The sequence below is a fragment of the Anopheles coluzzii genome, chromosome 2 (assembly GCF_943734685.1).
Source record: "Anopheles coluzzii chromosome 2, AcolN3, whole genome shotgun sequence".
NCBI classification, from domain to species: Eukaryota; Metazoa; Arthropoda; class Insecta; order Diptera; family Culicidae; genus Anopheles; species Anopheles coluzzii.
In genome coordinates this window covers 5,779,422-5,805,012 of record NC_064670.1, presented here as the reverse complement: position 1 = coordinate 5,805,012, position 25,591 = coordinate 5,779,422, and the positions used below count along the sequence as shown (strand labels likewise).

The following is a 25,591-nucleotide window of genomic DNA, read 5'->3' as shown; positions in this document are numbered from 1 at the left end:
TAGCATACATACGTATTGGAAAACGTATTCCAGGAATTGTTTGTATTGTTAAACTTTCCTTCACATTTTCGCCTATTCACATTACATACAAACGTGCGGTAACAGTTCGGCGAATGTTTGGAATTGTAACTCACCTTTACCTTCTTTTAAACCCGTTATTGCACAAGCTTGAACCATTTTTTTAAAAGAAACCCCCGCATAGTTCATTACTCTTTCATTTCCTGCGAAGCGGGCAGCTTTGAAGCACTTCGTAACAATCGAACGCCAGCACGTTGCCAACAACGTTCTATGCTTGAATGGGTTGTGTTTCTGCAGAACCTTGCTTTGTTGCACCATTAGTCACAACGCCAAATGGAATGTGGAGGTGTTCAATGAAAGCAACGATGACTTTAGTTGGAAATTCATCATTAGCGTGAAATTATGAGTTACAGTATCGTAGGAAGATGTTTTTTGATTGAACTCGAGCCGTCGCTCTATAGTGTGCCATTCAATGTGATGCAATTCAAATGATGAAACGACCATTGTAATGCTTTAAACTAAATACTGTCGTACCTACAATAAAGGAAATAACTCACCGGCACAGTAGAATGATTTTACCTCGAAGATTGCATGAGTTGGGGCGTTTTTAATCAAGAAAAGAGCCTGAAAGTATGCAATCGTTTGTCGTGAGAACAATATAGAGCCATTTTAAACGCTACCCCTAATGTTCCCATTGTGTTTGCTGTTCGTGTGGCTTTACATCGACTAGTGCCTTAATGTTGACCTTTTCATATGTACCCTTTACATCCTTACGCCTCGGCGCATGGCAATGTTATTGATGATTGAACTTTCGCCATAGAGCTTGCTTCAAACACATCAGATGTAGACGTTTTCAGATCACTGCGCATCGACAAAAAAAGAGTTCAAAAGCAAACCCCGGTTGCCGAAGACAGCATAGCAACAAGTTAGCAAGGTTTTCATACGCAAATGGGTGAAACAATCTCGACAGCAAGATGGACAGATGGCAGGTACAGTGAACTTAGCCGTCCATTGTTCCACACCCACTCCGTAACGAGGATGAATCTAGCTGTGTTAGTATGAGTATTTGTGTTTAAGCTTACGACATTTTAAGCGTTTTAAAGGATTCACAGTTTCAATTTGGATGAACAATCAATTACCAACGAAACTCTGCTGTTCGTGGGATAGTTTTGGGCAGTGACAGTAGACTAGAGTGTCAGCGGTACATCATTAGTTTTCATTAATTAGTGTCCAGTTGGTGTGTTCACTAGCTGCTAATGTCTACATCAGCAGCTTATTGAATTTACTGCTATCGGTGCAACCATTTGCGAGAACTGAGGCATCGATGGTCATATCAATATTGCCTGGCTCGTGCAATAATTCTCCATATGCCCCAATTTATGCGCCAGCTTGTTATCATCGCAATAATATCATTGCACCGAGTATGGTGGCTACTAAGAGACAATTGTTCGCTATTGCTAACAACTTCAAATGAGGATTCCGAAGTAATTCAATCCGAGATGCTACCGCCAAATATGTGCGAGTGGTATTTGGTTCCGAGCATTTGTTTCGGGAATTTTGTTAAATCCTTTTCATGGAATGGAAGCTGTTGCGAAATTCAACAACAATAATCTAGGTAGATTTTGGATTGCTTGTCTGTAAGCAAACGATAAGAGTGGTAGGTATTTGCTTTCCGAACTGTCAAGCATGTAGGCAATCCACACTACAAAACGCCTAGAGGTATGCAATTAGTACATGCTTTAAACGATTTTTGACACTGATGGAATTGTAAAGTGATTATTGAATATCGAACAATTTTTCAATTTGCCAACCCCAAAAACCCCCTATTCGAAGGTGATTGCGTAATGACGTCATGACGAAATGACGTCAAAAACAAACAGAATCCAAAAGCAAAAACGGTAACCAACCGCAAGCTGCGTGATGTTCATGGTGTTGAATTAATTTTGTTTTTCAACGCTTACACAAAATGCTATACCAGAGTGAATCATGCTAGACCATGCTTCGTACCGTGTGAAAAGCGGTAAACAACATTAGAGACGATAAAAAAGAATCCAATTCAAATACGCAATCTATAGTAGATTTTAACCGTACCATTCGAATTGCATTCATCCATACGATCCGTGCTGTGGCTTCCGCGTACGGCGTACGATGGTAATTGGGTTCATTGACAGTATTCACACGTGTTTGTGGTAATGCTATATTTTTACTCTCCGATTTGTTTATATATGCTTCGTGACTGCATCCATTTCGATTTAAATTCAACCGTTATGTGGCCACAGCTTTGCCTTTGTAAAAACCTTCCTTTTTTGATAGCGTTTTGCTCTATTTTGCTATAAGATGAAGTACGTTTTGACGCCGCTCAGCATCTATATTCCCTTTCCTTGTATTCCACCCATCCACAGCACAGACACACACACATTCACAGTCACAAATCAGTACTATAACCGTTTTCGCTAATAAAGATTGATAGGCTTCCGTTAAGCTTGGTGCTGTAATGCCACGCGAATGACATTGCATAAATTTTGGCGCCATCAAACGTTATACCAACCGCTATGGCTCTCCGGATTCAAATCATACGCACACAGAAACACACACACCACATCGTACGAATATCATTCGATTAGCTTGCGACGGCTTCCTCCCAAGATCCTGCACCAACAAATCGGAACGTAACGAGGCAATCACGTAAAAGCTAACTACCTTACGGCAACCGCATCTCGAATTCCGATACTCGACTCGACTCGATGGGTGACCGACGACCCTGCCCAATGGTTTTGATTTTTCCCGCTATCCAGATCGAGATTTTACACAGACACACTTTATTAGGTCATTCGATGCCGACTGACTCGACCGTGCGTGTATGGTGCTCGGTATCGATAAGCGGTAAATCCTTCGCAGTAGCAACGGCCGAATGGGTGAATCAATTGGAACAAACCGCTGCAAACTGCTCGTTTCAAATGGCAACAATAAAAACTGCCAACCATTGTCAAGTGAGTTTGAAAGCAACGGAAGGAAACGCACACGCCGCTAGCCGGTGGTACTTTGCAGCAAGCATTGTCCGTGCTTCCCAGGGAGGGGAGGCGAGTGGGGTTTATTTCCTTAAGGCAGTAAGGAAAACTCAGACTAGAAAACTGCGTACCATGGACTGGGTGTAGCGTTTGTGTTTCCTGGAAAGGAAATACAGCGACAGCCGGCTTATCGTTCCGAGTGTGCCGAGGAGCAAACCTTCCTTCGCTTCCTGCTGTGACGCGGCTAAATACACCCGGAAGCGGAGATTATACTCCACTGTCAACATCAATCAATCTGTGCCACAGGGTGTATGTGTGTGTGTGAACGAGGCTTAACCGATGTTTTCGATCAAACTTGAGGACCGTTCGCCTACAATCGTTCACCCTGCACAATAGGCCAATAATGAAGCTGAATGCCTGCAGGAGGAGTTGAAAGGATGGCCAGGGGAAGCAAGTGAAGCAGCAAGCTGTAAAACGGAGCAACAGTTGCCTGTCTGTGCCAGCAATGGAAACGGCCGGCCGGAAAGTATAAAGCGGCCCATATTTTCTGTAACGCTAGAACATAAATCTAGCTTTCCCCTCGTGGGCAACTCGTGCCATTCCCTCCCCTTTCTGCCTCCTCGTTCTGGCTAAAATGGTTACTTCGCATGCGCCAGCAACACAGGGGAATCACTGCCGCAGGATGTACCGCTGCCTGTGAGTACCATTTCCCCAGCCGGGTAAGGCTTTCCGAGGCTGGAGCCAATCCAGCATCCAGCCCGCAGTCGGTGCTCATCCTTGCGACACCTTTCAATGGCCAGCTCAGTCACCGTCTCGACCGTGGCCGAAACAGCTCGTGTGTTGTGTCGTGTGTGGAAGAAAGATTAAACTGAAGGAGCCTCAACCGTTCAAATGCAATCCGAGCGGATTAGTTCGTTGCTTTCCCGCGTGAATTCAAACCTCCCGGAAGTTAACGGAAGCGCTGCAGTGCGATGCCATTGCCAGTGTATCTGAAGTGTGCAGTGTCGTTGTGTGGTTTCGATTGCAGATGCAGCATGATATGCTGCGGCATATCATCGACCTCCAATCGAGGTGCCCAGTCGGTGCAGTGAGTGCAGTAGGATTACGTTCGACATAGGGCAAACGGATCGATTCAATCGCATTGCAATTGCGGGAGAAAAGTGATTATCGTTCGGTCGATTGATGGTATCAAAACAGAGTAGGCTGTGTGGCATCGGTGCCACCGCAATTTCAGTGCTGTGTGCTGACGGTGTTTGTGTTTGAGTGTGTCTGTGTGTTTCCTAAAGTGTCTAACATCCCTTTCGGTGGTGGCATGAATGCCGGATACCTAACAGCGACCGTGCGTGTCGCTTGTGCTCTTGCCAAAGAATTCCCCACCGGCCATCTTGCAAAGCGTCGAATGGCCTCCTCATCCCGGCGTTAGTGAGCAATTTACACTAAACCAAGTGAAAATTAACACCACAACCGCCCCTTTGGTGTGGAAGCTTCTCTCCCCATCGCGGTGTGTATGAATTTGTGCGCTCGCTGCTGAACTCGCTGCCCGCACGGAGGCAGCCAACCAGTCTGGATGTACCTGGCAGCCGGATTACTCAACATCATGGATATCTCCCTCCAGCATGAATATCTGCAGGAGTATCTTCAAAGTGCGGCCGCGATGGCCAACTTTTCCGGCGCCAACCCGTACGGGCTGGGCGGGTTCGGGGGGCTCGCACCGAACGGTACCGGACTGCTCGGCGGGCTGGACAAGAATGGCACCGAAGTCACCATCACAGCGCCAGGTAACGAGGGGCATAGCGGTATGACAGCATGGTGACGCGGGTTTGCGAGTCAGTCTGCAAATTATTGATGCCAAGCATGTAACATTTCACTCACGATGGCTGATGGAACGGATCGGCACGGATATGGGATAGGAGTGGAGTCCGTACTGCAGGAAACCATAAAACGCTCTATCCGCAGTCGTGCGTTTTGCCAGTGCAGCAGTCCAGCACAAAGGGGGAAACAAGGCATAGTGGAAGGTCTTATCTTGGAAATGTCCTACTACAAGTTTACGAATCTTTACGGGCGTTTAAAAGGTCGCCACTAACTGCTGCGATCGTGTCCGGAGCCGATTGTTCGTACACATTGTAGTTTATTTTAGGGCATAAATTATACGACCTTCCTTCCCGTCCTGATCCAACCCGTTCGGTGCTCGCGGCGGTAAGGGTTAGCGCACCACACAATTCCGTCAAGAGGTTTATGAGCTCGGTGTGGAGCAATAACAATAAGTTCCGTGCAATGGTTACAAATTAGTTCGCTTAACAACTAGCGGGGACAAACTTTTCTCGGCAAAGGTGAAACGGCGGACCGAGTCGGCACCAAAGTCGGCAAAGTTCAAAGTGAGATTGGGTAGGTTTTGAATCGTTCCTGCTGCTGGAACACAATTGAACTAATGGATGTGCAACAAACAGTTTTCACAGTGTTTTCCCAGATGATTTGGAATTTAGTCCATCCAATTTTCATTATGAAAAAGGTGGAATTGTAATGAAGTTGTTTAGTCAATTACAATTGCAACAGTATTAATTATAGAATAGCTGATAATGCCAATCAGCTGGAATAAGTAATTGATTTTCAACTCACAATTCCCACAATACCACCCGTACATAGCGCAACAGGAATTTCAATTACACGCCCACACTAATTAGTTGCGTTGAAAATATGTGGAAAACTCGTGGGTGCAAATCACCCGCTTATCGGTTTGAATGATAGGGCCAAACATTCCCTAGTTACGCTCTTAAATATTTACCTCCAAGCCCCGAGTTTTGTTGAGTTCCGCGTAAATGGTGTGGCGTGCGATTTCGAATTTGAATAGGTAGTTGGTGTGCCATCAGTTTACGCATAGTTACCGTTCTATCTAGCCAATATGCTTAATCACCCATTGCAGCATTGATTGTGTGGTGTGAATATTGTTCCGCTTAAATACCCAGTAGACAAAGTGAATCGAAGCTCGTTAAAATGTAAAGCACAGCATATTGCTCGCGGTGTTTGCACGGAAAAGGGTTCATGGCATGGCTGGGCTGAAATTTCAATTGTAATCGTATCAATTAGGATTGACCTTAGTAGCTCCGTCTGTGATACTATGGGTTAACAAGCGTTAACTGCCTAATTATGAGACAATGCTGTGTGATTTTAGGCGTTCAATCGACGTACTACCCGCACAAAGTCAGCAAGAGAAAACGCCCGCAGCTATGCAATCTGTTTGACACAACTAGCCAACCAGTCCTAACGGCTGTGGCTTTCCGTTTTACCATCCAACACTGGTTGTGCCTGCTGGGGAGCTGGTGATAACATTTAATCGCATTTGAACCCTTTCCCCTTCTGGGGCTGAAATTCATTCGGGAAAACATCACCAGCGGAAAACTGTCCCTGAAGCCGCCGTAACGGTTCCGGACTCAATAGGAAAATTGCTTGTCGTAACGGTTCTCTTCAAATCGAAATCTCATCGCTCGCTTCCTATCAAAACCTGGCAAGCGGATGTAACAGACGGAAGCTGTTCAAGGCTGCGGGAGAAACCCACTTTCCAAGAGGCTTTCGCTTTAATGGGTAGTTTCGATCTTACCGCGATTGGATTGCTTGCGTTCCTTATCTCGCCGTGCGAACAACAACCTTGTGGGTGGCACGTTCAATCAAACACATGACAGCATACGGGGGTAGTTGGGAATGCTCTGATCACTGTGCAGGATAAGAAAATCGTTTACGTCAACACCGAAGCATCCTATCATAGGATGTACACCACACCAGACCAGCAGTATGGCTTCGATTTATAGGAAATCGATGCGGTGTGGCGGGTGCACGATAGCGAGAATCTCAATTACGCCCCTCAGCATTTCGTAGTATCTCACCACCTCCATTCTAGGCCACGAAATTGTACTCCGAATTTGCTTACAAATTCCGGATGTCAAGAGCATCCGGAGTTCGTGGAAAATTCAATCACAATTAAATAGCAATCATCTATTATTTAAGTTTCGTTTCATTTTCGGTTAATAACACAGTACACAAACATTTCATTTCCTTTTATGTTTTCTTCTGACGTGAAGCGGATGTAACACGGTTGCATGTGAGATGTTTTAGCTTCCAAGAAATACAATTCGTGTTCAAATACTTATTAAACTTTACCTTCAATTGACCATTTTGCGCGTAACCGTCCAAATAGACATAGAGCTACAACGTCGCGCGCGACGAAAAATAGCTCGAAATTTCACTCGGTGTAGATCAAAGTAGCTCATTTGACTCAGTCAACCAACTTATTTTTATTTGAAAACACACAAAAATAGGTTAAAATGTGTTCAAATCTATATTTTTGCGTTTGGCATTAATCTGGCTTGTAAACAAAGTAGATAATTCGATTATTTCGGATGAAGCAAAACTGTCGCGCGAGACGAGTAGCTCTGTTTGCAAAATTGAGCTACTTTTTGTCTCGCGCGACGTCGTCGCGCGCGACGTTGTCGCTGTAAGTCTATTTGGACGGTAACGGATACGTCCGTAACTCTTTGCCATTTCTCGACCCTTTCGGACGCCAAAAAAATGCAATTGTTTGCGACGAAATTCATCAAAAAAAGCAATCAAGAATGACTGTTGCATGCTACATCCCTCTCCCAACAATGCACAATGAGTAGAACCTTACAGCTCGCGAGGCCCGCAAGGCGGAAGGTTATTAAAACCACGCCAGTCATAAATCATGACGGCATTTTTATTTACCATCAGGGATCAAACGAAAAAAAGGGCCCTGAAATTAATAAGAAATATACTGTGGGCTCGTTTACACCCACCCAGCCTTGCCACAGAGGCCAGACACAGCGCAGCGAATGAAACACGTACCATCTCCTCACGCCCCCTGGGAGTGTTCATGCCGATAGGGCCAATCCGGTCTGTCTCAAGATTGTGCCATAAAGTGCACCATCAATCGGTATTAGATGATACTTATCGCCCGGCCATGGGAAGTAAAAGAGCGGTGGCCAGCGTTATTTGAGTTGCTGCGATCGGTCCCGGACTCCCACGGGTCGCATACTGGCTGTCAAACGGTGTGCTATAAAATATGTTCACATTCCGGCTATGAGCACAGCTGGTCTGAGAAAGTATAGGAAAAAACAAACAAACACCATCTACGAATGCTATTCTACCTCAACCCTTTTCGACGTGAAGGTCCGTGTTTGATGCAGGTACATTGGGCCTGCGTGTACAAGAAGCATGTAGCCGAGCTAAGGCTGATTCGGAAGAGCAGCCACGGACTCTACGCTACCGACTAACGTTCGATGAAGACTTATGGTCGGCCCATTTCCCACACGGTCCTTGCCACACATGCGTTGGGTGCATTTATCATGTAGTATTACAGGCTCGCAACCACAACACACAGCCCTTTCTAGAAGGCAAACACACACACACACACACACACACACACACACACACACACACACACACACACACATACCACTGGGGAAAGATAAAGTTAGTGCACGGAACGGTAAGGTAAGCATGATCATGTTCTCATCGTACATGATACTGCTCATCCGAGAGGGAGGTTGCTACCCGTAGGTGCTTGCTTTTGCAGGTGGAGCGTTTATTTGGATCGTGTTTTTTTCTCCTTTATTTGCCGCCCCACCATCACCCTCCTGCTCGTTCGAGGTTCGAGCAGAAAGTTTACACAGGATGTAATGAAACCTTTTTTATGGGATCTAAAAGGGATACATCGAGCTGTCAGGACCGGGCGGCAAACAGTGCGCCACCCCTTAACACATATCAATAACCCATCTGCCTGGTTCGAAATGAATGTCAACAGCCATGAGTGTGTGTGCTTGTGTTATTTTTAGATTATTTATATTACCACACACACACACACACACACACGGACGCAAGCTTTCGTCTATCACTCCGAGGATCCTCACGTTCTTTTGCGGTTTCAGCTTTATGCTGATGTAAGTAAACCTCGTTGCCGCCGGCGGCGGCCGTAAGAACGAAGCCAAATGTGTTTGATAATTCCGATCCTCCTTATCGGTACGGAATAAATCTGCTCAAGAGCCGCGCCACCATTCGGAAGCACGTTTAATTTTTATGGCAACCTAGAGGAGAGCAGCGGCACTGTGCAACACGGCACGGCGTTTAACGCACGATGCTACACTGTTTTTTTTATGGTCAACTTGTTCTGCAGCTTCGAGAACGTGCTCGACCGTCGAGTGGATTTAAAGAGCGTGATGGCAAAGGTTGAGGCGATTAATAGAATTAATTTACACCTCCATTAGAGGATAATTTATTTTTAAGAGGGTTTCCGCCCGTTCTACTGAGAACGTTCTCAGCATCAGCTGCTCTATTTGGTGCTAACAGTGAATTGTTGTGAAAGGTGGCAAACGTGCTGAACCTGACGGGAAAAGCTACCCATGAAGCTTTGGAAAAGCAGGAAGAACAAAACATTGGATGGAAATGTAACTAATGTGTATAATAAATTTAAAAAATGTATAGAATGTTCTGCTAAGTAGAAATATTCACCTTCGGTTAGACACGCAGATGCTACCCAGAACATTACAGAAGCAACATCCTTTAGCTACTACCAAAAAAAAACCTGTTTTATTACTCTTTTTCATTTTTGGTAAATTGCTCATTTTGCCCTCATCCGAAGCACGCCGCAACTTGCATGCTAATGAAGCCATTTTCTATTGTTCGGCAAGCCAGTTTTTACAAATTGAAGTTTCTCGGCCCCTTTCACTCCAATTAAAAGGCGCATTAATATTAAATTCTTTCATCGGCCCAAATAAAAATGGGAAAAGTTCTCAGGAGAAAAAGAGAAAAAAAAACCATCATCAACTGCGGTCAGAAAACAAAAAACAGTTTCCTCCATTGTTGCCACTTCTGCCTGCCGTGCCAACCATTTCGGTGCTTGGGCGCGTTGCAATGCATTAGCTAAATTTTACGCCTCCGGCCGGAATCCTTTTCGAGTACATTTCGCAATTAAAATGACAAGCTAAGCTTCAGCCAGATTCGCTCGCCAGGCTTGATTTTTCCACCCATTCCAGCCAGGGTCTCGGAGCATTGCGCTGTGAGTTTTTGGCGCGTTAAGACTCGAGGCATGAAATGAAAAGAAATTAGCGCCGCGGGCCATTTTAGGGTGTTTCTTTTTGGTTTTGGTTGCTCATTTTTTGCAGCTTTTTTATGCATGGCTTTCATGTTTGTCTTAGACAATCATAATCGGCCGTCTGCTGGGAAATGGCTTGGCAATCTCTAGCACAAGTGAGTGTATGTGCTCTTCCAGCAGCACTCATTGGCGTAATTCTTGTAAGCCGACGAAAATTCTAATAAACATCCGAGCTTTATTCACAGAAACGTACCACCCCAAAACCACACACACACACACACACACACACACACTGTTGGATCGATGTGCCACCGCTGACAAGGAAGCTTACTTCTTTCATCTTTGTGCTTCACTTTGTGCGGTTTAAGAACGAAGAAAGGAACCTTTAAATGCGGCTGGTGGCTGTGTTTAATCAACAGGCTTTGTGCAAACACTGAAAGAGGCGTATGGCACGAGTGGAGAGCAAACCTGGGCAAATGTTTAATAAAACCACACCCCAAGTCGTGCCCAGCAATGACTTTAATGAAGTGTCCGTGAGTGGGCCGGCATCCTTTCCCATGCCTGTCTCCTCACTGCCCAAAGGATGGTAGAACCGAGAGTGTTCTAACACGGAATTGCACGTAACCACACTCCTCACCATTCCAACAAAGGTAACCTCAAGTAAACAAAAATATGAAAGGTCAAAAGATCATTTGGACAAAAAAAAAAAAACATTTGCATTGCTGGTTTCTTTTTTTCGAAACTACAAAATAACCCACGACCCACGTGGCTCGTGCAGCCTTGGGCATTGGGCACTGCCATGTAGCATAACTTTCGAGTTGAATTGCTCTTGATGAGAGCGACCAAAAAGAAATAGAGAAATACAAACAGAGTTTTCGTGTGGTTTGAAATTTTCGCCCTTCACGTGGGGCTACAGGCACAGTATGGAAGAATGAAGAGATTTTTGGTCGTATATGATGCTAACGATGCCAGCCTGTGGTTATGCTCCTCGACATATTTTTTTTCGCTTCTATCTGATTATGTTTCACAATTCACTTTCACACAAAGGTAAAGCTTTGGTTCGCAAACGAGCTCCACTTTTCCGCATGTTCCATTTTCATTTACCGAATTTAATTCTATTGTTCATTTGGGTTTGGGATTGTTATTTAAAAGAGCAACAACAAAAATGTATTTCGACATAAATATTTCCTTGTTTTCCACAAAACACAAATGTACACAGTAAAGGGTGCTTGCGTGTTTGAAATTGATAAGCGTACATGAAGATAATACCAGTCATTGTTTATGGCTACTCCGAACGGCTATTCATTTTCCCACTATCCATGCAAACGGTTTATTCCATTCGGAAAACTTCTCTGGCTAATATGATATAATAATTAAATTACAAATGAACTAAAAACCTAGCTACCGTCAACATCCAACCAGAACAAAAAGTTAATCACGTTAGCTCACCACCAGTGGAGCATTGAAGTAACTCAAAACTAGCATCTTGTTAGAGCAGACGTACAAGCTAAAGAAACAGCTACCAGAGCGACGTGTAAAATTGCACAATTTCAGGCGCTACAGCACTTTCTTTGCCAACCTGACTCAAGACTCTCCTCCTGGGATGAGTTGGAGTGGTTGTTCGGGTTTTTAAATAATAGTTTCCATTTCTTACCATCTGCTCCCTATCTCGTCCTCTCGCTGTCGGCGACAGGTGAAAAGCTGCACTACCACTTGCCGGTGGCGGGGGCCACTGTAAAATCACTTGTGCTGCATTGTGCCTAAGGTGGTGGAAAATCTCTTTACCTCTACGTGACATGGTAGCAGCAGTTCACTTTCGTTCGCCGGTCCAATGCCGACAGACCCACGTTTGCCGGGAAAGGCGAAACAACCGAAAGGGAACAACCACTTTTACCGGTACCGTATTTATTTGTACGCTTTCTTCTGGTCTCGGTGCGGGAGCACATTCTAATCCTTTTAGTGATCCGTTTAGTAGTCACCTCTCTGCCAAGCATAGCTTGCGGTTGAAAGCTGATGACATGGGCTGAGATGAACATGAGCTGAATAAGCAAGGGTAAGAAAACAAGGGCAAAAAACCTTTCGGCCGGGCCGATTTCAAAAGCGAAGCAGTAGTGCCTGGGTTAGCTTTTCGAACCGGGTGGTAGCCGCACTCTTGGGATTTTGCAAGCCAACCGGGCACATCTCTGTTCGCGAGCGCCTCCATTCTGACGCTGTCTAAGCATATTATTACATGAAGAGATTGCATGGCCATACTTTATAGCGGCTGATGGGTGTTTTTTTTTTTTTGTTTCCTCTCCCTCTGCTGTGTCAAGCAAAGCAGATTAGTTACGATATCGTACCATTTTGCTGTACGTTCTAGTACCGCTGCTGCTAACTGGCGTACGAGCTGTAGGTAATGCTCGCGGGACAAACCTGTAGGCTTCAATTTTAAAGGTTCCCTTTCTGGTCTCATTTTTTTTTAAATTTCGTGACATCTCAATCTACAAAGTTCTGCTTGAAAGAGTTAACGGAGTGCTAACTTTTTGGAGCTGTAACATGAGCATCGGTCCTCCGAGGGTAGACTGATCTCCCCGGCCGGCTGTCTGTAACTTGTTTTACCAACAACATAGCATCATCATCTCCGACAGGGTGATAAGTTGTTCGTACTTTTCTATCCCATTAGTGTAGTACGTAATAGGCGCAAAACGTGACCCGGGAAGCGATGAGCACCGTCCAAGATGTCAACGACCAGAGCCGGCGAAGTGAAGCGTATAAACTTTCAATCAATAACGAGTACACGCCCACAATCACTGTCTTCAATTGTGTTTGGAGCTCGGGATGAATTCTATTTAAACGATGTTGTTACTGTCAAACATCGCCACGACATCACAACAAAGACCTCGTAAATTATTAAACGCAACAGGCGGAACATGTCCTGGATCGAACTAAACATGATTGAAATCCCGGACGTGAAATACGTGTATCATTAATCCCCAAATGCAACCACAAAGAACACATGTGCACCCAAGTGACACACGATTTAATCAATCGAACCGGCTCATACATTATTAACGGTCGTTCGTGCAAGACAATTGCCCGCATTGGATGCAAACCTCTGAAAATGCTTTCTATCACCACCAAGCTCAAGACAAGACACGTGTATGATCCAACCAAGCGGGGAGCCCTGGGAGCCGGTTACATGAAATACAAATATTGGTGTTTCACGTTCAACACCGTCTGCTCAACCGGCGGAGCGTGGTGTTTATTTTACCCGCTCAAACGAAATCGTATCCCAAAGCGTACCGGTGCACATCACACTAATAATAGCAGCGCGATGGAAGAGTTTTAAAAAACATACTTCCACGAAATGAGTCTCGACCGAATTAAGAAACCGATGATTTGCACTGCAAATTGATTTCTCGGGTCGGGGGAGCTTTAGCGGTGAAAATTGATTGGTTTTGTTTTTGTTCGATCGAAAGCAAAACAAGCAACCTCATCAAGCTCATGTTGAACAGGTTGCATACTTTCAGGATGAGATGTATCAGCAACACACATAGCAACGTATGCAGTTTGTAGAAAGCATCAAGCATTGTTGATATAAATCTTCCAACGATTCGTTTCATTGGTTTCTTTGTAAATAAAAACGTTGCCTTATTTAACAGAAATGACTGAACCAATGCACGATTCCCTGGTATCCGGCTTCTTTCAAAGTGTAAATACATTGAAAGTACTTAAAGGAAAACTGCATAATCCGTACGCTTACACGTCCTGCCAATGGCAACGAAACACAAAAGCAATAGAGCCACTCAGTTCAAATAATCGTATTTCTCGTAATTGGAATAAACCTTGCCGAGTACGTAAAAAATACATTCTCCCACTGGAGCAACATGACCAACAACGGTAGCCTTCGCCATTGTGTGCCATCTGGTCATTTTCACTCACAGAAAATCTGCCGCGCAGGGGAGCAAAAAAAAAACAAAATCCAACAGATTACTTTATCGGCTAGAAAAATTATTTCCTTCACACAAAAAGCCTGGCTTTGTAATTGTCCAGTCGCGCAATCGCGGGGAGGGTGCAAAAAGCATGAAACCAACTCCCCGATCTGTCCCGTGTGCAAGCGACAAACCCATTAAGGGCTGAAATGATGGTCCCTAAACGACTGCCAAGCGCTGCCAACTGTGCCAACGGGCGTGTGTGTGTGTGTGTGCGTATGTGGCGCTACCAGCATCAGCCTGGTTTCTCTGTTCTTAATTAAATACCCTTATTCGCGCCGGGACAGTCGGCGTGTACGATGCTGGATGCTGTGGTTCCGATTTCGATGGCAGACTGCTCCAGCACCGGGACATGGAAATTGTTGTGTTCGCGTTTGTTAATGTGAAAAAGCGGTCCGTCTGGCTTAGTCGATTGGGAAATGGTACGTTGTTACCCGCAGAGGAATCGTTCATTAAGCGAAAGCATGTCATTTATGGTTAATGTATTTTGTTAATACTAGTTGGAAGCTGGAGCAAATGTTTGCCATCTGATGAAACAGATGCTAATGTTGCGTAGCAGTAAACAGTATCTAGTATCAGTAAACTCATCAACACTGTCGTATACAAACTATTCAGTGTTGCGCACTACTCCATGCTGAAATGCAGTTCATTTAATCGCAGTTTTAGATGAGTTTCCTCCTGCTGGAAAAGCGGAAAATAGCATAGCAACGAGAACAAATTCCTGTACTATGCACCATGTGTCGCGCTTAGAGTGCAAAACTTACGACCGTAAATTTTGTCTTAATTTCCATTCGCATTAATTCAGCGGTTCACTTCGATGCATGAAACGCTGTGACACCTCAGCCGTTGCCGGTTGGCACTGTGCAGCTATTTACTCACGGTGTACAGAGTGCACAAATCCCACACGGACCGGCTTCATCTCAAAGTGTAATTCCGCAAAGTGTTGGACGTAATGGGTTCTTGCTAAAGCGCACGTTCCGAGCCAACGTTCTCGCGTTCTCGCGTGGGCGAAGTTTATCTGCTGTTCGGCCATTCGGTTCGCATAGTTGGCAACCGGGTTTGGACACGTGATGCAAATGGCCATAAATTAACCGTCGTTTAGCCCGCAACACTGCCGAGCGATTTTCGATCACGAACTGGCGCGGTTTTAGGTTTTGGTCGCCAGCAACCGTTTGGTCGCATGCCAAACAAACCCGCCCGAACCGATTAGCTTCCCGTTTGCCAGCAACATTATCAATACATTTTCGCACCGTGCTAGTAGGGCTGGGTGGGGGTGATGATGATGGGGTTTCAAATTAAAGCCGCGAAACTCGTTAGCGGTTGTGCCGTGTTTTTGTCAAGTGGCGTATGGTTCCGCATGTGTGATATGCTCTGTAGGCGGCGGGAAGCTTTTTTAGTGTGCAATTAAAATTCGCTGACCAATTTCATTTCTATTAATTTGCGGGTAGTTGGTGTAGTGTGCGGTGTGATTGAGGCAAATATTAAGTCCGTATTAAATATAATTCCTACATTTTGTCCGATCACCACATGAAACAAACAATTTCGTCAAGCCTGGGAGTGTATTTAGTGATAAAGCTTTATTTAAAAAGAGTACTGTATGAAATTGATTTGAAGCATCGAAAGCATAGTATAATTTTAAAATCCCTGGGTGCTCTTCAGATATTTTAGTGATCATTTTTGCATTTAACGTACAGGTTTGTTGAAAACAATCCTACGTAAAAATTGCACAGTTGAAGCATTTCAAAGCTATCCAAAAAACTTCTTACTGCAATATTTATTGTAGAACACATGGAAAAGACATGCAGGAAGCATTTTCATAATATCTGCAAAGAGCTTTCCGAAATCTGCTAGTGTTTCCCCCCTGGCTTATGGAAAACGTAATTGTAAAACCATGGACGTACCATGGAGATTTTCCTTTGATGTTGTACAGGGCCCAGGGCGTATGAGTTGCCCAGGTTTGCAGTTGTGTCTTGATTTCTTGAGGCCCAGTACGCACCAAGTCGATGATAACGAACCTGTTACCAAGAGGAGAGAGACCAACTTTTTTGTCATTTCCGGCTGTGCAAATGGCAGTGAAGTAACGGCTCACTTGTACCACAGCAACTCACTGTGAATAGCCACGTTGCCTGGAAGCACAATCGCCAACTGCAGAAATTTATGAAGAGAAATTGTAGCAATTTATCCCGAGCGACCAGGTGAATGAAAATTAATTGTTCAGTGTTTGAAAATCTCGTCGCACTCCGGGTGCTTTTTATCGCTTTCATCGCTACTCTAAACCGAATGGGACAAGTTTCTTCACTCCCGCTGGCGAAACAAATGCGCTCCTTGCGCTTTCGTGTGTTCTACTGCAGCTTTGGAGGCTTGGAGAGTTTGTCCGCGCCATAAAACGAACAAAACAAACCCGAACAATTTACGTCCTGAGCCGACTTGAACTTGCGACCAATATCAAACGATTTACCGCCGAACGAAGAACCAACCAATCATCGACCATGCAGAGCACCCTCGGCAAGCAGAATGGTGTTGGGCACAAGGGCTTTCCGAAACCTGGCTACGTTCTAGACACTTTAAGTTTCGTACGCCAAATTGAAACCGAAAAGCACTTAAAGTTCAGTCGTTTCCCCACCAAACCGCTGGGTACACCCTGCGTGACCCAAAAGTGTATGTGTGTGTGCTCTAACGGTGCAAAAAGTTTCGTAAATCACGCAGCGAGATTGGTGTACTATCTGGTCGGGGCTATATTTCGGGAAGGAGAAAAATTTATCTTCAATCTACATCAATCTACAGGCGGAACAGTTTATCACAGCCGACCAAAACAAGATGACTGCGTGCCAGTGGGCTAAAGCAATGGCAAAATAAAGTTATGATTCTTTGAACCGCCACCAAACTCAAGCGGTAAAGCAAACAACGCCCCAAACCATCACGAACGCGTAATACACCCCGTGGAACTTCAAGCATTTCTCGCCGAAACACACGCGACTCACGCGGTGCGATGTATCAATTTAGTGAGCGAGCAAGCATTTTATTTTACTTGGTATTTTCGAACGCACTTTTCACAGAGTTTAATTTCTTTTGCGACCTACTCATCACTTTTTCTTAGGTGAGCTGTGCTGAACCACCCGATGTTGACAGCGGATTCCATACGCGCGCACGCGGGCAGTAGAGATGCGCAAAAACAAACTTTCCTTTTTCGTGGTTCGCTCCTTTTCCACAACCCAACATGTTGCTCTTTTTCGTGACACTTTGATAAAAATTTGCGCAGAATTTGTTGGGCCAGAAGTGCGTAGGACGTGAGCGAGCAAACAACAGTTCTTTCGCGCGGTAGAAAGGGGGGAACCTTTGCATGGCGAGCGCATTGCGCGAACGGGGCGTACAAGTCAAATAAAAAGCGAAACTTTCCATTTACCTTCGTGATTAGAAAACGGTCGATCGATGGCGGCGTGCCTGGGGGCAAAAACAATCGCGTGAATCGCGTTGAAAATCGACAGCTTTGCGTTAACGCACCAAAACAAAGTCTTTGTCCAAGGATCAGCGAAGATGACGTCGATAAATTGTGCTTGTGATCAAGGGCATTGTATTTTGTGCCATTATCGTTGGAGCATTATCGGCGGCCCGGAGGATGAAGTTTAAATGTTATTTTGTTTGTGCCTGGATTTGTTATTTTAGGATCGTTCAATGCAAACTAAATCCTCTGAAATCCGTCCCTAAATTCGTGTAGCTGTGGCTGGGGGGGACATGCACAATGTATTAATCAAATAAGGCACCTCAACATGTGGAAAATATTGTTCATTTCACAGCCTTTCTCTTTCTCTCTCTCTCTCTCTCTCTCTCTCTCTCTCTCTCTCTCTCTCTCTCTCTCTCATAGTGTATGTTATATCTGCACTGGAGTGTTAGGAGTGTGGTACTAACTTTTTCAATATGTTTGTTCAATTCAACTGCAATAAATTGTATGCCGAAACTTTGTGCGGGGAAAACTTTTATTCCTATGCAACATAATGCAATTTGCTGAACGATTCAACCACTCTTGAACATGGTGCATAAAAGTATTTTTAGCAGTTTGCGGGATTCACACTACTCCTGCTTAAATTACTCTATTCATCGCTGCTCCGTTTGTACATACACACACACACGCACATTCTTAAAGTTTTAAATAATTTTATGTGTGTGTGTGTGTATTTTTTGCTATTTTCACTCTGTTAGGGTGAATTCTATCAAAGAAAAAGTACCTCCAAAACTTTTTACACTGAGGTTGGGATACAAAATCGGACGATTCGTATACAAACCATCAAGCGTACGTTAAATACAACAACACATAGGAAAACCACATTCCATGGGCGAATGAAGTTCAGGCACACTGACACTGATCAAACAACACTAAATGTGAATACATAGAGCACCAGGCACCACTAATCACAGACTGTTCTCCATCAGGGTAAATAATTGCCCCTGGCTTCCTGGTGCGCTAAGGCGAAGCCATAGCTCGATACACGACCTGTAGCAATAACCCAATTAAACGCTTGTTCACCAATACCACAAATCAATCCAACCAAATGGAAACGATGGAGAGAATCATTGATCTTTTCCCGGTCAGCTGGCACGAAGCGAAGATATTTACGAGGTGGCAAAAGGCAAATAACGACTACGAAATGGAAAGGCTAATAGCATTTGCGAGCTGGTTGTCATCGTTTGTCTTTGCTGGTTTTCTTTGAATGCTACACATTTCTTGCGCAAATTTCTTCCGCAAACTTATATAAAGCATGAAACTGTGTCTTTTGCTTGGTGCAATCCCGACGAAGCTTTTCAATTATGCAAATCTCATCAGTGACTATGGAAATCTACACACCCACACCCGAACCTGCATCACGAAACTCACGGCATCGAGAGCTAATTGCCCACACTTTACTGCTCGAAATAATGAACTTTCTTCTCATCTTTTGATGGTCGCCGACTCCGAATGGAGACGGATGGAAAATAACTTTTCTGTTGCTTGATATCGCATCATTTTTCGGAAAATCCAGCTTCCATTGATGGCACAAATGTATCAAACAAAAAATCTTACCATCCTGAAAACTTCAAGTGATGAAGTGATGTTTCGGCAAACACACAAGCAGGTGTGATGGTGATAGCTCTCTTACTGTTTAGCTGTTTCCTATCATTCGATTTGCCCACGCAGAATACTGTAACTGGCTACGAATCAAACGTGGCACCGCTAGACTATTTCGCCCTAGCTTTTGCGGGTATGACGTCATCCTTTCCGTTCGTAGTTCAGGCACATCCGGCACGCACCGGGCATTATTCCGCAGTCACGATCCATTATCGTTCGGCAATCTTATAAATAAAAATAAATTACGTTCTTCCCATAGAAAATCCTGCAACGCAGCTCCGCCAAAGAGTGCGAACAGTGACACCTGTCTAGTGAACGGTGTTGTGTATGCCACGTTTAATACTGTTATTTATAAAACGAATAAAAAAGGTCCCAATCGGCAAATCAAACCGGAAAATCACTCCAGCTGACAGCTTTGATAAAAATGACGAGCAAACTGTGAAAAAAAACACATCCTATCTAGATACTATTGCCATGCACATTGCATACCGTAAGGCGCCCGTCTTTTCTCCAAGCAGTATGCAATCCGCAGCACAAAAGACTTACCGCGCTACGCTGGCTTTGTTTTGTGGCACCTTGTTTTACACTTTTAACAAGGCACACAGACACACCTGTCAGTACGGTGAGGTTTGTTTTCATCGGAACACTTATCGTGTATCTCCCAGATCGTACCGAGAAGCAAACAATGTTCGATGGCCCAAGAAATGGAAAATTGCAAGTAATGCGAAGCAATTGGAAATGATTATCGTGAATCAGATACATTTTAAACGCCATCAAACACGTCCACGTCCAGAGTACGGGGAAGTGAACCGCCAAATCAAACATTCCTCTCGATTGACAGCGTCGCCAAGGTGGCCAACGACCATTGAATGTTTCTATGGCGAGGCAATCGAAATATGCTGAAATTCCCGGTAAAGTGGTTTAAACCAGCCGCACGGTTGCTATTGAATCGAGCATATTATTTCAGGTAAGAAAAACATCAATTGAGGCTAAAGTGCGCTCACATCAATTGCGGCTAAAGTATGATGCTGGAAAATAACATACCCAGCGGCGGGCATTTTTCTCATCTTATCTCGTTAGAGGGCTCAGTATCAAGTTTGCTGCCTTTTGCCGAACCAAAGTTGATGCTACAGAAATAGCGCAAACCGATCTTTGTGTGAGTTTTTTCGATCATATCGACGTTATTGCACACTGATTGGCTTCTGTTGTTTTACTGCTGTTCCAATCGACGGCACACCCATACACACATGTCGTGTTTCTCAGCATATTTTGAGCAGTGTTTTTGGATAAAAAGGTAAACACTATTCACTTCGCTTTGCTCGTGTAACCCGATCTAAACCATAACAAAACGATTGACAGGAACTGAAGAGAGTCAATTAAATGCATTCAGGGATAATAGCTCCTCAACGATAAAGGTTATTTACAAAGGCATAATTTTACGCTCCAAGCCGAGCAGATCGTTTACAGGCACGATTAGTTACACAACAGAGGGTTGGTGGGGGATAACAAAGCATCCAGAACAAACATGGCTTTGTTCCAGCATGTGCCTTACAGGAGGAAAAGTCACTTGTGGTCACGAAAGGTGCACAAGGCGTGAAATGCAAAGGGTAGAAGGATGGAAACACGGGACGTACGATAACTATCTTTAACCGACTAGATTTGTAACGGAAATTGCATACTTTCAGGCACTTTCAACAATGTGTAAATACAAATGAATTGTTGCAATGATTAGTTTGCTGGTTGATTTCTGGGAACGGATAAAGCACGAGATTGGAAGTCATCATACATACTATTAACGAAAATATTCTTGCTCCTGAAAAAACAACAAAATCCCTATTTATCGCACAGCTCTTTCGAATTCACAGTCCATAAGCTGTTGTAAGGCTTGGCATTGGCTTTGCCAACACACCATAAGCACCGGATCGTGTGAGCCGCTTATGTCTTTGCTTAATCCGACCCATCTTTCCAGAAGTTCCCTAAGGCTTTTTCTTTCCTGACTAGATTACCCGACAACTGTTTGAGATAGATATTTAAGACGAGCAAACAGCAAACACATACTTGAGGCTGGTCCACTCCCTATACACACACACACACACACAGGCCGTGTCTGTCGCTGTGAGACGGAGTAAACATTCTAACTCGGCATCCGACTCTACCCTTCACTGGGACAACAATGTCCTACGCTATAACCGATCTCCCCCCTTCCCTAGCACTGCCTGGCGCAACAGCTTGTTGCGCTCGGTGGCTCGGATACGTTTCAAGTTGCAGCAGAGTTTACCCCCGCAACGGGGCACGCCAAAAACCGCCACCACCACTGAACTCCACACTTGCATCTTCTCGTTCGCAGGGCACACCGACTCCACCGTGGCCGTGATCATCGTGTACTGCGTCCTATTTGTGATAGCGGCCGGCGGCAATCTGTCGGTTGTCATAACACTGTTCCGCTCCAGGCGCCATCGCCGGTCCCGCGTCAGCCTCATGATCTGCCATCTGGCCGTGGCCGATCTGATGGTTGCGTTCATCATGATTCCACTGGAGGTAAGTGAAAGTTTTCAGTGGGGCCTGGGGCAAAAGCGTTGGGCAAAGCGAAACCACCACCAATCACGGAGATGGGGGTAAAACCACGGGAAAGACCCCTTGATTGAATGTGGCATAACCACGGGTACGTGCTTTTCGCATTAAATTAACCGTACCGTGTAGCATGTGTGTGTGTGTATGTGCGAGGTAAAACACGGTCGATGTATGGAAACACGATTCGCACATTAAAATGCAAACGCATGTTTCCTTTTTGTGTGCGCAAAAAGCTTCGTGCGCTTGGGAAAGAATTTGTTTGCTTTTGCATATTTGTTACGATAGAAATAAGTTTAGTTTCACTCAACGCCCCGCTCTACCGAGATTAGTTTTGTTAATATGTTTACGTTTCTACTATCAACATCATCTGTTAGTAAATGCGTTTTCCAATTGAGTATTTCATTTACTAAGTAGTGTAGTGTCCCGAAACATCCTGAGCTTGTAAGCCGCCTGTAATGGTAGAATCGATTTTCCACGAAAACTCAACGGAAAAGGAAGCAGCCACCGTAATTGATTATGCTATAAATAAATTAATATTGTATCAGCACATCATCTCGGTCCGGCAGTGACGTCGCCATTCATCATTCCTCTGATGTTTATTGGAGCTTAGCGGCATAGTAATTGCAGAAGCTTTCGAATGTTTGTCTACCTACGTAAGCGTAATTTGTGGGTGAAATGCTGCATCACATGTTCATGTTAACGTGCATACACACAAAGAAGGGTATCTTCCGGCGAACATAATGGAATGTATTATTTTCATCGAACGATACACACATACATACCCACAGACACACTCTCAAGATCCAGGAATTCATACCACATGAGCAACTCGTTTGTTGGCAAAACACTTGGTTTGATTGTCGCTTTTCATTTTACAACCCAGCGCATGCACACGGCAGACTGAAATTGCATTTCCTCGTGCAACATTTGCAGACGGGTAAAATGTCACGGCAAAACGATTCCATTCGCATCTTGTACAGGGTACAGCTGCAACCATTGCCATCGGAATCGGAAACCAACCCTACGGAAGTGCTGCCTCGTCTAGTCAATGCAAACTATTTCCCCTTTCACAATCAATCATCAGTGGCGGAAGCATCCTGCCATTTTCCCTTTTGTATCCGTTTGGAACAGTTGCTCCTTTACCTTTTTTCCTTTTACTTTTTGATTTGCAATGATAAGAAAACATAATTTAATCTGAAAAAAAAGAATGTCAATAGCTATTAAATTGAGCTACACAATTCCATTCACGAACATTACGCTTCACTTGGCGATGATGATTTTCTACGATTGCAAAAACCACTTGTAATTCAGTGCCTCTGCATTAGGTTCACTAATGTGTTTACCCTACTGAATTGGATGGGCCAAAATGTAAAAAAGTGTGAATAATCGAAATGTCCTTTCACTAATGATCCTTGACCTCACGGCCATGTGCCCTTTCGCAAGGGGCGTGATTCTACGAAGGATCGGTGTTACTTTTCTGCTCTTACAGCTTCACTTGTCGTCTCCTTTGACATCCAACCCCTCTTCACCTCTTGCCCTTTTTGTCTATGCTTCACTCACGCAAAACCATTTCTCCTCGTTACAGTACCCATTGTGTGTGTGTGTGTCTGTAATTTGCTTCATTTTTTTCCCTCTCCCGTCTTTCCAGGTGGGATGGCGCATCACGGTGCAGTGGCACGCCGGGAACGTCGCGTGCAAGGTGTTCCTGTTTATGCGCGCCTTCTGTCTGTATCTGAGCTCGAACGTGCTGGTGTGCGTGTCGCTCGACCGCTGCTTTGCTGTGATATATCCGTTGCGCGTGTCGGCCGCCCGGAAGCGGGGCAAAATCATGCTCGGAGGCGCTTGGTTCATCGCGTTCGTCAACGCGATGCCACAGGTAGGTCTGCTGCACACACACACACGAAACCATCCCCGAGCCATCCCCGTAAAAGGATACGAATTTATTTATTGTAAGGCAAGAGTTTAAAATGACAACAACAGCGACGACGAGACTGTAGCATTTCCCTTTCAGCGAGTTTGTAACGAGATGGTGCCGATTATCTGACTTCATCCCTCGTCCCAAAGTTCAATCGCTTTCCTCGTCACACTCGACAGTTCGTTGAAAACAGACGCTCGTTATTATTTTCTTTTTTCATCCTCCTCGCCTCAAACCGACCAAGGATGAAGCTTACTGCTTACAGACTCCCTTCGAGCAGCTCCCTGCAGCTATTATTACACCTGTTGCTGTATTTCTATTCTGGATTCGGTCGAACTTCTGCTTCGTACGCGCACAGCTGTCACTTCCCACGTAATAAATGCTTTGCGCAATCAATCAATCGCCGTTTCGGGAAAATATGAGTTTATTTCCTTTTTTTTATTGACACACTCTGTGAACTCCACACGAGTCAAGGACGTCAAAGTGGAATAATGATTTGATTGTACATGACATTTACAGCGAATTTGAATTGGCAACACCTTAGCGTACATTAGAGAAAGTTTGACGGGGAACGAATTTAAACTGTCTACTAAATTACCGTTTTCAATGCTTATTACATTGCACCATGATGATTTATCTCCGTCTGTTCCCTTCTCGCAATACACATCCTTCAAATGCGCAAAAAACAGTTAATGGATGTCTGTCACTAAAGTAAAAACCAACACTACAGCCGTCTCATTAAAAACAAAACAAACCTGCAGCGAAATATCCCGCACGAACAATCCAATTAAACTTCGCTCGGACATGGCGAAAGCTTCGGACGAGAGTCATAAAACGAGCTTTCCCGCTGTGTGTCTCTCCCTCGGTCGGTCTGGGCAGGTAATTAAAAAACTTTCCCAATGCCAATTTATTAAACTCATTACCTCAATAGTATATTCAACCGGTCGGTAGAAACAAAGTTATCTGACCAACAAGCCCCGGCACAGTTGTAGTGCGCCGGAGTCCCCAAAAAAAAAGATCGTTTTTCATCTGCAAATGGGAATAAGATGGAAATAAAACACGCTCCCAAAACCGCAAGCTCTCTGACAGGCTGGCTTAGTGTGTATGGCGTGTGCAAGCGGTACCGGCATCGCAATACTTTTTCTGTACGCACAGCCAGCCGTCTTCGGCAAGGGCCGTTGTCGCAAAATTGAACTGCTTTTGCCCCCTTCGCCGATGCCACGGGGCTAATATATCCGTTATTATTAGAGCTTATGCTGTGTCCCATTGCTAATGGGGCTCTCTGTTTCTCCACCAAATGTACACTACGCTACAACGTCTAATACAATGGTCCCCATTCCGAACCGAACACGTCGGCCGACCAAAATCCCTTGTTGACTGGCCATCGAGAGCAAGCCTCGTACGACTGGCATGAAGCGACAGACGAATATAAATGAATATCCCGCACGAATGTATCCTTCTGTCACCGGCCACAATGTCGAGTGTTCTGTGAATAAACGTCCTCCTGGTCGTGGTGGAATTTCGGTCGTGCGCTGCGTACTTTTGCTGCGTACAAACATGAGACGCACGCAACGGGTCAGCATCGCATTTGCAACAAAAGAGAGAAGGAAAGAGAAAAAAAGACAAAAAGTGCTTCATCATCAAGGAGCGGGATAAGATTTTGGGTCGTGCCGAATTTTGTACGTGCTGCTGCCCCCTCCAGTACCTAGTTGCTTACCATTTCCGCAAAACGAAACAAATGAACATTGTCTGCCACTGTTTGGAACGAGCACCATGTTGGGCTGCTGTCCTGTTTCACTTTGGTTTTATTTTCATCCTAAACCATCACCGTACGCGTCACCCGCAATACATCCTTTTGCTTGCGTTTCGAGTAGCTAATTTTCCCACACTTTCACATCCCACGTCGAT

The 25,591-nt window shown here is 44.7% G+C and overlaps 1 protein-coding gene across 2 annotated transcripts in view; it reads left to right on the top strand.

The window, feature by feature from the left end:
• Positions 1–3,733: 3,733 nt before the first annotated feature.
• The window catches only part of LOC120952129 (adipokinetic hormone/corazonin-related peptide receptor variant I-like), a 28,279-nt gene continuing 6,421 nt past the window's right edge, over positions 3,734–25,591 (top strand). The window contains exons 1-3 of one of the 2 annotated variants that reach the window (XM_049605887.1): positions 3,734–4,804; positions 21,545–21,735; positions 23,417–23,644. In XM_049605887.1, coding sequence (XP_049461844.1) covers positions 4,594–4,804; positions 21,545–21,735; positions 23,417–23,644 — 630 coding nt within the window. In that variant the 5' untranslated portion in view covers positions 3,734–4,593. The remainder of the gene's footprint in view (positions 4,805–21,544; positions 21,736–23,416; positions 23,645–25,591) is intronic. The other variant, XM_040371290.2, reaches the window with a different exon arrangement.